At 56.1% G+C, this 13,214-nt stretch overlaps 3 protein-coding genes across 3 annotated transcripts; 1 reads left to right on the top strand and 2 right to left on the bottom strand.

Moving 5' to 3' along the window:
• Window positions 1–72: 72 nt before the first annotated feature.
• On the bottom strand, window positions 73–1,883 carry CMQ_492 (mitochondrial chaperone; the record flags this gene model as incomplete). Its single annotated transcript, XM_014317571.1, has 2 exons — window positions 73–1,575; window positions 1,641–1,883. The coding sequence occupies 2 exons, from the start codon at window positions 1,881–1,883 to the stop codon at window positions 73–75; spliced, it is 1,746 nt and encodes a 581-aa protein (XP_014173046.1).
• Window positions 1,884–2,454: 571 nt separating this feature from the next.
• CMQ_1262 (uncharacterized protein) lies at window positions 2,455–3,144 on the bottom strand (the record flags this gene model as incomplete). Its single annotated transcript, XM_014318341.1, has 2 exons — window positions 2,455–2,839; window positions 3,089–3,144. 2 exons carry the CDS (start codon window positions 3,142–3,144, stop codon window positions 2,455–2,457), a joined length of 441 nt encoding a protein of 146 aa, XP_014173816.1.
• Window positions 3,145–9,342: 6,198 nt separating this feature from the next.
• Window positions 9,343–12,602, top strand: CMQ_1654 (c2h2 finger domain containing protein; the record flags this gene model as incomplete). Its single annotated transcript, XM_014318733.1, has 3 exons — window positions 9,343–9,617; window positions 9,743–10,630; window positions 10,697–12,602. The coding sequence occupies 3 exons, from the start codon at window positions 9,343–9,345 to the stop codon at window positions 12,600–12,602; spliced, it is 3,069 nt and encodes a 1,022-aa protein (XP_014174208.1).
• Between the last annotated feature and the right edge of the window lie 612 nt (window positions 12,603–13,214).

Genomic DNA, 13,214 nt, shown 5'->3' with positions numbered 1-13,214 from the left:
TGCAAGAAAGATGGGAGATAAAAACAAGGCAAGAAGTATATGGTGGTCTAGATGGTCAGGAAGGGAGAGAGTTCATGTCGAATCGGGGCCAGATGTCTTTTTCTGGTCCTGGGCCTTGGAGTCGTCAGTCTTGGGGCCAGAGCCAGAACTGCCGGTACTGTCCGTGCTGCTGCTGGTCCCGTGAGCCGGATGGTTGGTCAGGTTATGCCAGATGGACCGGAGGAAGCTCTCGTTCTCGTGGGAGCCGTCTGGGTTCTCGGAACCGGTCGGGCCAGAGCGATGCAGATTCATGACGCGCTTGGCCGTCTTGTCATCCATCTCGTCGGCGAGCATCTCGAGAATGGTACGCTGGTTGGCGGTGAGATGCTTGGGCATGGCGACACGGAACTCAACACGCAGATCACCCGATGCAGGTCGCCGGCTGCCAAGCTTCTTCATGCCCATGCCGCTGAGCGTGATGCGATCACCGGTGCTGGTGCCCGTGGCCACACGCACTTTGACCTCGCCGTCGAGCGTCGGCACCGTGACCTCGCCGCCAAGAACGGCCGTCGTCAGCGGCACCGTGGCCATGTGCAGAATGTCGGCTCCGGACCGGCTGAACTTGGGATCGGCGGCCACGTGCACAAACACATACAGGTCGCCGCGCACACCGCGTGCTGCCTCGCTGCCACTGGGCCCAGCTGTCCGTCCTGTCAGTGCTGCATCACCCTGGCCGTCCACCCGCAGCCGCATACCGTCTTCCACGCCGCCTGGAATGTCGACTGCAATCGTCTGGCGCTCTCGCACCGCACCATCGCCGCCACACGTTCGGCACGCCGACCCCCGCGAAATCGTTGATCCCGAACCGCCACAGGCACCGCACGTCGATGCCATCTGGAAGCCGCCCTGCACAAAGTGCACCCGCGTGCCCGTGCCGTTGCACGAAGTGCAGCCGCTGCGCTTCGTCCCCGGCTTTAGCCCGCTGCCACCACACGGCTTGCACGGCAGCAGCGGCGTCGTCTTGATCGACTTGGTCACCCCCCGTGCCGCCTCCAGGAAGCTGATACTCGTCTGAATCTCGATGTTGTCGCCCACTAGGATCTCTTGCTGAAACGGATTGCGTCCGCCTCCACCTCCACCGCCGCCTGCTGCTCCACCTCGCCGCCCAAACGGGTTGCCCGCTCCGCCCTGTCCCGTGAAGGCCTGAAACAGATCCTCAAAGTTGAAGTTGGCTCCGAAACCGCCCTGCCCACCACCACCGCCGCCGCCGAAGCCTGCGAATGGGTTGCCACCGCCGCCAAATGGGTCGCCGCCCATGCCGCCCGCCGCGTTCGGGTCAACCCCGGCTGCCCCGAACTGGTCGTACTGCTCGCGCTTCTTGGGGTCCGATAGGATCTCGTATGCCGTCTGCACCTCGGCAAACCGCTCCTTGGCCGTCGGGTCCTTGTTCGTGTCTGGGTGAAATTTCTTGGCCAGCCCGTAGTATGCCTTCTTGACATCTGACGCCGTTGCGCTCTTCTCTACCCCGAGCACCTTGTACGGGTCCTTTGGCGCCGCCATCGATCGACCTGTCGCGTGGAAACTCTTGTGCAGACGCTGTCAGCAGACGAAGGGGAACAAAGGGGAACAAAGGGGAACAAAGGTGCAAAGTGAAAGCCTACCCGGCGTGCTACAGTCGGCCGGGGCCGTGCACCCGAGACTGCGCATGTGCGCGAGCCCGACCGCACGTTGCCAAACGCTGCCGAGCTATAGCCTGCTCGTCGGCCTGTGCATATTGATGCGGCCGCAGAAGACTGTGACGTCGACGAGAGCCGCAGCTTCTGTCTGGATCCCCGGCACAGCTGCAACATCGGCGCCAGCGGCCGTGCTGAGATAGATGCCTTGGAGAAGAGGCTGGCGTTCATTTTGCGGTTGTGAGTGTGTGACGCATCAGGAAGCAGATTCAAATTCGCACGAGCCCGCCGAATCTCATGGATTGGCCTTTTTTTTCGACAGTCTTTTTTTTGCTGCACTGTCGTTGGCTGGGAATCCACCTGCCGCCCGCCGCTACTATTTCTGCCTCAGGCAGCCACGCTACGCATCCTCGGCTTAAAACAGTCAGGCCAGCCTTCCCGCCAATTGCCGAGCCTTCACGAACTTTCTAGAACGGCGCAAGAGGATTTCCTTATAAAGGGGCGAATCTTTTGAACTTGCTCTCTACCATGGTATCAGTACTCAATCTCCGTCAAGGCCGTGCCTCGCCGCCGGCCGGGAAGCCATTTCCCAATCTATTTGTCCTTCCCAGCAGCAGCACATATACCGAAGCGCCAAATCTCAAGCGTGTCTGTCGCACACTGTTGTTCCCGATCCCAAACGCCGTGTGAAGGAGAAAGAAAAAGGAAAAGAAAGTGAAAAAAAGAAAGAAAAAAGAAGAAAAGAAAAGAAGAAAAGAAAGATGGGAAAACAAAAACGACAAGGTTGCCTCATGCTGCTCGGCTAACCCTCACGTCCACGCGAGTTCGACCCGTTTCTCCTCAGCCGACGCAACCGCACAACCTCGTGGTTCTGCACCTTGTGTAGGAAGTCGACAATCACGTCGTTCTCCTGCACCCCCAGGTTGTTCGAGTGTTTCCGCGTCGTGCTGGCCAGCTGCGCCTTGCTCTGCCGCCGCAGCGCCTTGTGGCGTCGCATCGTCGGCGACTGCAGCCCGATGCTTCCTGGCTGTGAGAGCATCCACCGGTGCAGGTCGTTGGAAAATGCGCTGGGCGACTCGATCTGGTACGTGCGGACGTACGCGTGCAGCACGTCCCGTTCAAACTCCATCCATTGGATCTGCTCGCGAGACGCACCCGTCAGCCGCACATCCCTGCCCTTGCTTGCTCTGTCTTGAGAGGGCCAAGTACTCACAGTAGGCGGTGATGGCACGTTCAATCCGACATCTGCAGGCCCGTTCAGGGTACTGGCCAGCTGCTGCTGCTCTGCTGCTGCTGTCGCTGCTGCCGCTGCCGCTGCCGCCGCTGTCGATGCTGCCGTCGCCGTATTGGAGTTGGCAGCTCGACGTGACTTGCCATTTGTCGGGGCGTGGAATCCGCCCCCGTTTGCGTGGCTGTGCCCGTTCTTCTCCTTGGACGCTGCTGCGTCTGCCTTGTGGTCGTCGGCGCCCGAGCGCTGCTTCGCCGGGGCCATGCTTGTTTTTGCAGAGAGAGGAAGGTAAAAAGGAGTAGGAAGGTCGGAGGTCGCTTTGTCGGTCGGCAAGGAGTCTATCGAAGAAGAGAAAAGAGGCGCCGATCAACAGACGGCTGCAGGAGGCTGCCGCTCAGCGTGTTGCTGAAATCTGCCTGCGGACGCAATTCTCGCGAGGTTAAGGATAAATTGGGCCCGGTCGGAGCCGGAGTGCGTGAGCGAATGATCGGAGACGGGCAATGAAGCCACAGGGAAGAGAAACAGCAGATTCGAGGGGGCAGAACAGGGCAGGAGAGAGAAAAGAGAAGGCTTTGGCGCAGGCGCTCGAGTGGGGCCTCCTTCTGTTAGCTCTCGCACGGTTATTTCTCTTTAGAAATAATCCATTATTAATTCGAATAAATTAAAATACTAAATAGGCAACTCAAATTAGCTAATGCTTGTCTGTGACGACCGCCGCGCCGATGTCGCGTTCAGCCTAAAGCATCTTGCTTAGTCACTGTGGCTGAGTCCTCAGTCGCGCGCGGGCCTCAGGCTGTTCTCATCCAGACAGCCTCTTTGTGTCTTACGATTGCAGCACAGAATCGATCGTGGCGCTCCGTTTTCCCATCCTGCGAGCAGTGGAGCCGTGTGGGAGCATGCTCCGTTTTGTCTGCTCTAGCCACGAGTACGAGTACGCTTGTATCGTAGATGTCGTGAGCTGCGGGCGTCTCTCTCGGAAAACCACGTTCGCCGCGGCCTTGCGTAGCATGTTTCCCGGACACGATCCCGCCACTGCCACGTAGCTCCAAGACGACCGGAGGCCAGAGATGAGAGCGAACAGCCAATCTCATATTGCCTGGCCAGCCATGCGACGCGAAAGCTTTTTGTCCAGTGCCCCTTGTGCAGACGGGCTCGCGTGTGCGACTATGATGACAGCCAAAGAAAAGAGCAGACATGATCTGCCACTCGGACAAGTTGGCGTGGTAAGATACCAGCACATCCACAAGAGAGGCTCACCTGTCATCTGACGATGTGGTCTCTTCACTTTGCATGTCTTTGTGTCAACTGCCGTTGCCGATGTACGGAAACAGAACGGACTTGATAATCAAACCTCTGACTTTGTCCCGCACGCAAAGCACTCTCAAATCATAATGCATCTTCTTGATCAGGTGCATCTGTTTGTCCCCTCCCCTCTTGTCAAAACTCGGCGAGGCGTCCTCTTCCCCATAGCATCTGTCCAATGCCAACTCCAACAAAAAGCCCCCCTCCCCCCCCTCGCTAGAAAATAGCTAAACCCTAGCTCTCGTTCATGACCCCCGCGATCCCGTCCAGGTGGAAGGCAGCCCTCTCCAAGCTATGTACTCGTACTTGTAAGATACTTACAAGCCCCGCGCTCGGTGCTCGTACTCAAGCGCGCAAAGAGCCAACCGGCCACTTGCTGGGGTGGCCGAAGTTAATCCGGACTCCGTAAAGATGCTACAACATGCATGCCACATCCAACACTGTGCCGGTATAGCACTGTGTTACTGTGTTGGCAGCTCAAAATGCTTCGCCGCTGCTGCCTCGCAACCAACATCTCGTCAGTCTGGAAGAGGCTAGCGACAACACGAAAGGGTGTGAACAGGGATGTGCGTGACAGCCTCCTGCTGGCTCACCGACAGCAGATCTTGGGGCAGACTCCTCCTGTTCCGCTGCTTATCCCGTGTGTCGCTTGTGCCGCAGCTGAACCGCAGCATTTCGCCTCGTCAAGCCCCACGACCTCTGCTCAACGCAAGGGGTGACAAGGGCCCCATGACAAAATCACCTCATTGTGGAAAGGCAAACGGTGGCGTGGGGTGTTATCCTTTCGTCTCGTACTTTCTCATATTCTTACTTCATAAGCTGAGTCTCTAGCCCCAATGACAAGTCACGCTTATCATCCACTTCGGGGCGGGTGAGCTTCAGTCTCGCCCGGCCACGGTTGGCGACGAAAGCTTAAAGGATACCGGGACCAACATAATCCCCCAATCGCACATACATATGTCGTACGCCCACCGGCAATCCCTCCGAATGGCACTGTCAACGTGTGCCACGAAAATTGGGGAGCAGGTCTGTCATGCTGGTTCGGCAGGCAATGCGGGAACCAATAATATAGCGGGCTATTATAGTGGGTATGCGGGCTTACCCCCGCGGAGATGGCTGTTCATTGCTTGTTCTGCGAGGACGGAGTGCGAGCACCACCACCTTTGTGCATTACCCCGTGTATCGAAGAAACGGATCTGTCTTTCCTTGCCTGACAAATATGGGGGAAGACCGGGGTCGTCGCCCACCACGGAGCACATCCGTCCACCTGGGGAAGCAGGGCAGGTCCAAACGAGTATAGCACTGCGCTTGCGTGAGATATCTTACCCGCCGAGCTGCAACATCACGCAGTCGGGAGCGTGGGTATGCTGATGCGCTGATGCGCTGGCGAAATGCGCGCTACAGGTATCTTGCAGGGTCCTTTGTGAGTACCAAAATGCAGCAAGTACGGAGTACGGGACCTCTCTCCCTCCGCCTCCACGCGCTGAGCAGGGTGTGCCTTGCATTACCTAGAGGCATGGATGGAGCTCGCTCGAGGCAGACGGCCAATGAGGACGGACGGCTTCGCTGCAGCAGAAGCGGCTTGCGAGTAGGATGCTAGGTGAGCCTCCACCCGTCTTGAGCGATAAAAGAGGCAGGAAAAGGGCAAGGACAAAAAATGGTGGACGCGAATGAGGCCTTCATAGCCAAGAGCTAATCCGGAAGCAGGGTCCGACGGAATGGGGGTCGCGCTCTAATTACCTTCGATTTTGTTCTTTTGTTCTTTCGTGTTCTTTAGTTTGGCCTCCCTCGGGGCGAATACTGAATCTGGAAGTTCGTCGCTGCCTCCGCTGTCAGGGGCAAATGGCGCAGATATGGGAAAAGTAATACGATGGAAACGGTCGAGTCCGCGTCGGGTGGGCACCCGTCCTTCAAAAACAATGTCCTTGGGCGTCTCACACTTCGTTGTTGTCTCACATCATCGCATCGTTCGTTAATGGGCTCCACCGAAAAGAGGCTTTTATGGGAGGGGAACTTCAGACATGGGCAGCGCCGCTTTGGTCGTTTTTGTTCCATTGGCCATGCAGGTCGGGTCTTCGTACGGAGTATGTCGTACACAATGATAATGGGAAGGGGGGCGTCGTCTGGCCGCACCCATGATTCTACCCTGTCGAGTTTGTCGTTAATTTCACTAACTGGGTTTTGGCGGCTTAGACAGTCGTGCCACGCTCTCTATATGGGGTGACCGGCTGGTATCGGTCTACGGAGTATGGGTTTCCCCAGTCTCGCAAGGCCTGGCCGGATAACGGAGCAATACTCGTAATGCTCGTACATCATCTTATCAGTGACGGAACATATCATCCTCGCCAGAGTAGTCCCGAAAGGTCGCATCGTACGCGGAAGGAGAGGGGAGTGCTCGTGATTACGCCATGCAGACGAACAAGAACCCGGCTAGCGCGGCCCATGAAAGACTGGCCAGACGGCAGCACAGACAGAGCGTGGTGCGCCAGGGTGTGTTGCTGCACAAGTATCTTAAGGTGCAGTCGTTTGTGGAAGCGGAATCTCGGAAATGCGGTCGGAAAGGAGTGCCTATGCAAAGCGTAATAGTACATATGTACATACTCTTGTAAGCTCAGAAACGTGCGGCCGATTTCTCCAGCAGACAGAACGTCCTCGGTCGCCCCTGCCTGTGGCCTTCCCGCCTGCCCACTTATTTGATCCCGTCCTTCTTAGCGGATCCTCCAGCCCAGGCAGCGACTGACCCGTCGGACCCACAGCCGGTATCTCCTCTCTTTCCCTTTCTAACGGACAAATGTCTTCTGCGAACACCCCAGACAGCCCCAGACGCAGATTGCGTGCATCTCAGACCGTTGTCAACTTCTTCTCAGGGTCCCTCGACTGATTTTGGCCATGTTCCTTCAGTCCTCTGCTTCTCTTATTCCGGCATTGCTGCTTCTTTACTTGTATAGTCTTCCTCTCTCTGCCGTTCCTTTCGCTATCTCCCCCTCACTCCTTAGCGCCTCGCCGCGCTGTCATCTGCCCTGTATTTTCCATAGGGCTTGCTAAAGACCTCAGTCTTCCAGCTTCTAGGCCTCTTCCTCTTCTGGAATTCCGCCTGAAGATGCCGTATGGTGCCCGCTGTCGCTCGTCCCACTCAACAGCCTCCCGCACGTAGTTTCTCCGTCTCGGCCCACTCCTCAACACCCGTCAATAGCGGCGATGCCAATTACGGCCTCTTCCCCCAGAGCACACAACGTCCTGTCTGCATGCCTGCTCCCCACCTTTTTGTCTGCCCACGCTCGCACAGAGAATCGTACTCCGTACATAATACGTCGTATGTACTCCGTGCTCCGTACGGAGTAAGATACCTTGTAATTCGCAAGATCCTGATGGCTCTCACCCTCCCTCCTCTTTCCTCTTCTGCCTGTGCCTTGCATTTTTGGATGGCCGATTTGACATCCGCATTCTTCTTTTCTGCCTCCTCGTCACCCGGTCCCGTTTACCACAGAATATCTTACGAGACAGAATAAAATACTCGTACTCGTAGATCAACATCGCATTTCGCACACGCTCCCCTGTCACTTCGGAGCTTCCCTTCCTCTTCAGGCCCCTGTCCCTCCTCCCGGCCCTGATACCCCATTTTGACTTCGCAGCCAATCAGACCTCTGAAACTGATCCCCCAACACACGTTTGCCCGCCCGCTAGCGGAGTGAACAGAGCACGCACTGTGCGAATTATGCGTCGCAACGGCTCGGGCGGAGGCGCCGGGGTGCTCTTTCCAGCTTTTCGTGCTCCGTACGAGCACAGCAAGTGCCTTTTGCTGTTCACATTCGTATTCTACGAGGATCTTGCAAGGGCAGTGACTACCTGCCGCACCCCCTGTTCAGGCCTCTGCACTTGCTGCCGGCTTAATTCCCTCGCTCCCCTTGTTTGAGGCGCCCCTTCCTCTCTTCTCCTCTTGCGCATCTCCGCATCTTTCCCATCCTCGTCTGCTCTTGCCCGTCTTTGCGCAGTCGCCTTCCTTCCGCTAAGTAGTGGTGCACACTGGCCCATCAGCCACACACAACCACCCAACTCGCTTTTTTTAGGTGGGAATCCTTAATATTTACTCTCCAAATCCTGTCCTTCACCCCCTCTCTACCACACCCCCCGGTATTTCTACGAGCAGTCCCTACGAGCTAGTTGCAGCCCGCCTTCCATTGCCAATTATGGTGGTCTGCTGGCCTCGTCTTCCTCTGCTCTGCTCTGCTCTGATTTTGCCGCAACGGGCGGCACCGCATAACATATCAACCACCACCCATCTTTTCACTCTCTCCCGTCCTCCCGCTCTCCGTATTACCACTCCCCTTCTTTTATCTTCCCTTTTCTTCTCATCTCTGACCCGCACTACATAGTGCTACTATTGGCGCAATCCGTGTTCCTATACCCTTACACTCGATCCCAGGAACGATAGTGTGACTTTTGTCCACCCTCTCTTTCCGTCTCTCCACTTTGCCTCTATCTCTTTGCTTTTACCGGTGCTTTCTCCTATACTCGTCTTCTACCGTTCGCCCCCCCTTCCTTTCTTTTCTTTATACCCATTCACCTCTCTTCTCTCTTCCTACCCCACGCCCTCCTCTATTTCCTCTTCGGTTTACCAATTCGACTGGCGAACCCCCAAGCTCAGACAACTAGTCATGTTCCCGTGACCCTCCTTCAATCAGCTTGGGAGAGGGCTGTTTTTGAAAAAAAAAAACGATAACCATGCGTTTGGCCAATTCACTGCCTCTTGCATCACCACCGCTGCGCCTGCCTACCTCGTCGCCTGCGCCTTGAACCCTCCTGTTTCACGTACCTCTCACTCGTCAACAGCAACCTTGTTCTCCAGAGTTGTCGAAGAACATCCCACATCTCACATCTCACTCCTGCCGTGTAACCGAGCAGATTGTCTCTATTCATATATCTCCAACCCTACCGCCTTGTGCACCGGCCCGACTGCTCGTTCCAGCCGGACGGTTCGCCATATCACTTTTCCTTGTCTCGTCTGGGCTCCGTGCCTACTGCCGCTGACAGCTCTCATCCTCTGCCTGTGCGCCCAGACGGAGAGAGATTATGAGGTCCATCTTAACACCTCCCCCACGCTATTCGGGTGACGCCAAACAGTCTCACCTTGTCGTGTCGCAGTCCAAGCCAGGAGCAAGCATGACTACCACTCTGCAAGAGCCGACTCCTCCCCACGTCAAGACCGAAGAGGAGCTAGACCGGGGTCGTCCACGCAGCCGCTCGCAGGATAAGGACAGCAACAGCGACGGCTTGGGCGACGACGCCGGCGGTGACGGCGATCCCAATGGCGAAAACTCTTCGAACTCTGACGGCGGGCCTTCGCGCAAGAGGCGAAGAAGCCGCAAGGGCCTCGACAAGAAGTTCGAATGCCCTCACAACGGTTGTGGAAAGAGCTATTCAAGAGCTGAGCATCTGTACGCTTATCCTCGTTGCTTCGCTGCCTCGATGTTCTCCTTGTTTCTCTCTTGACTCTTCCATTTGCTTCCATGCTCGTGCTGCAAATCCCTTCCCCGTTCTTCTTCTGACTAGCCTCGGCCAGACATCGTCACCAGCTGAACCACACGCCCAAGCAGATCTACATGTGCGATTATCCCGGCTGTGAACGCCATTTTGTTCGCCTGGACCTTTGCAACCGTCACCGGGATCGCCATACTGCCAAGGGCTCGTCACTAAATCGGAAGGATACTTTGACAAGCCAGACCTCGCCCATCCAGGACTCGCGGCCCACGTTTGCCGCACGTGGATCCATGTCTCCCGATAGGAACCGACCTGGCACTGGATACAACAAGATCGGCGGTGGAAACTCGACCCCCATGCCGTATATACCCATCTCAAACACACCGCCGGGCATGTACTCGAACGGCGTCCCCACAACTAACGGCCTCGACTACGGATCTCAGGACCCCTCTGTCGTATCATACGGACAGTCTGTCGACCGCCAGCGATCACACGCGACTTACCAGCCCCCATCTAGCCCCCAACGCTCGTCTATTCAGGCCAGCGTTGATCCGTACGGTGTCATGTCACCAATTCCGGCCCAACAAGGCCTCAAAGGCCAAGCAATGGCCGGAACTCCACAGACCTCTGTATTTGTGCAGCCCCAAAATTTCCCACCCTTCAGCTTGCCACCGTCAAACTTTGCGTCTACACAAGCCGCTGGTGTCACTCGTGAGGCCAGCGTGCCAACAACTGCTCCAGCTATGGGATACATGGCAGAAACAACCGAGTATGATGCAAGCGCTTCTCAGGCTGGCAGCGAGATGATGGCACTGGATCAGCTCTCGATGCCCAACACTATGCCGATGTTTGGCAGCGAATCGGTTCTGCAGAAGTCGCCGTATGTTGGGCTACCAGAGGATTTTATGACCTACCTGTTCAACGCCTCATCACAGGAAGGCTCGCCCATGGGCACAGTGGTCTATCCGAAGTACGCATGCTCCTTGTTCATAGCCTGCCGTGGTGACGCGGTAATTTGCTGACCAAGCTCCTCCAGCTATGCCGAGGTTCAAAACCAGTACAGCGTACCCTATTATGGTTCAGAAGCGGCTCAAATGGGCTACTTTCCGACAGCGCCGCAGCAGGTCATGTCTGTGACCAATCTGCTGGACCAAAATCTGCCCGAATCGGTCATCTCCGACGAGAAGAGTTTGGAGTTGTTCGAGCTGATCAGGGATCGTTTCCAAGATAGCGGCCAGTCGCCCATTGCGCGGCGCAAGGAGATGATACTAGAAGGCGACCGCAGTGACGATTCCCACATGCTCAGCCGCAAAATGATGCAGGCATACATTGTGTCCTACTGGCTCCATTTCAGCGACCAACTGCCCATCTTGCACAAACCGACGTTCTCACCCGATCTGACGCCAAATTTGCTACTTCTCTCCATGATAACGATCGGTGCAGCATGTCTGGACAAGGCGCATGGCCAGAAGACTATTAAAGCTGGTGCCGAGCTCTCCAACTTTCTGGCATCCCACTTGCGATGGGAGCTTTTCATGGACCCCAATTTTCGCCCTCCGGCCAAGCTCTGGGTATTTCAAACACTCCTCTTGCTCGAGCTGTATGAGAAGATGTACTCGACACGGGAGTTGCACGAGCGTGCCCACATCCACCATGCCACCACCATCACCCTCATGCGTCGTGGCCGGTCGCTGATTGGGAGGTCAGCGGTCGAGTCGCCCCCAAACTTGCGCAACGGCGACAAGGACCGTGGGTCGCGACAGTCCTCGACGTCCGGCGTGGCGCACACGGCGGACCACTGGTGGAACAACTGGATCACGAACGAGGCAACTCGGCGCACTGCCTTTGCCGCCTTTGTTATCGACTCGATCCATGCCACCATGTTCGGCCACTCCACTGTGATGGTGGCCCACGAGATGCGCCTGCCACTTCCTTGTGACGAAAAGCTATGGATGGCCACGAACGGCGCCGAGGTCGGTCGAATCGAAGCGCAGCTGGCGTCAGAAGAGGTCAAACCCATTTCGTTCCTAGAGGGTCTCAAACGAACACTGAGTGGCGTTGAAGTGAAGACAAACTCTTTCGGTCGCACCATTTTGATGTCGGGGCTGCTCAGCATCAGCTGGCACATGCACCAGCGAGATCTGCAAGTGAACTCGCTGGGCGGGTCGCAGGCTTTGGGCGGACGCGACAAGTGGCGCGGCACGTTGACTCGGGCTTTCGACTCGTGGAAGGCCGACTATGACAAGTCCTTCCGCCGAACCGATGGCGGCGTCGACCCCTATTCGTATGACCCGACGAACAGTCAGACCGAGATCAACGCCGTGTTCGAGAGCCGCGTGGTGCTGCACCATCTCGCGCACATGGCCATGCATGTGGACGTAGTCGACCTGCAGATCTACGCACGGGCAAAGCGCCTGCTCGGACGGGCGATCGGCTCGCAGGACCTCAACAGTGCGCAGCGGCGGATGAAGGACTTGTGGGCGCCGTCGGCCAAGGCCCGTGACGCGACGTACTACGCCCTGCAGTTTCTGTGTTCGGTACTGCTACGCAATGAGGGCAACAGCCCGCTTACAAACGAATACAACCAGTCCGACAGCGAGACCTATTCGGCCCGCGACGACTTCCTGTTGAACCGGCCATGGGTTCTCTACTTTGCCGCCCTCGTTGTGTGGTGTTATGGCTATGCCTTGGAGGGACCAAGCACTGGCGTGGTCTTACCGAAAACACGACAGGAGCAGGTGCAATTGATGCGGGAGTATTTGCACCGTTGTGGCAGCATCACGTCGCCGGAAGATCTCAAGACCAAGAGGGGGCTCAACCAGAATAGTGCCCTGTTGCTCGTGCTCAGGGACACCTTTAACAACACTCGGTGGGAGCTTCTGCACGAAGGTGCTACGTTGTTGGGGAACTGCATCCAGCTGAATGTCGGGCAGCAAGTATGACCGACGGCGCAGAATTTAGTTCCTCTTTTCATTTTGCCCCCATTTTTCCGCATACGCTACGCATTTGCTAAAGCATCTTTGTTTTGATACTTTTTCGCTTCAACCTATTTGTTATTTTTTCCCCTTCTTGGCATCATCGACCTCGGCAGGCTGGCCGTTTGCAAACAGACACATACGCGACAACTTCTAAAAGGAGGTGGCGCAACATGGGAGGAACGGTATATTCGAATGTATTTTTTGGTGTATAATGACCGGGGACGCTTTCTTGTATTTGGACATTATGGACATTGTGGGCATACGGTCATTATTTGCGTGCGCGCAAGCAGGTGGTTGGCTCAGAAATAACAAGTCAATATTGGCAGTTTGTGTTTTTTAAGATGCTCTGTCAATATGTCTGAATGTACGATACCTATGTATATACCCCCGAGTTCCATCAGGGACGCGATAACATGTACGGAGTACACTGGACAAGAAGTGTCCAGCTCTCTGTAACATCGGCAAAAGATGCTCAATGAGGCTTTGTCAAAATTTGAAACTCATCCTATTGGCTTTCGTCTGATCTGACCCGATTTAACAGTTGCAGGAAGTGACAGGGGTATGCTTGTTTTGCTG

Source organism: Grosmannia clavigera, assembly GCF_000143105.1.
Source record: "Grosmannia clavigera kw1407 unplaced genomic scaffold GCSC_140, whole genome shotgun sequence".
In the NCBI taxonomy this organism is placed as follows: domain Eukaryota; kingdom Fungi; phylum Ascomycota; class Sordariomycetes; order Ophiostomatales; family Ophiostomataceae; genus Leptographium; species Leptographium clavigerum.
Note: the sequence above shows the minus strand (reverse complement) of the source record. Positions and strands in the feature narration are given on the sequence as shown.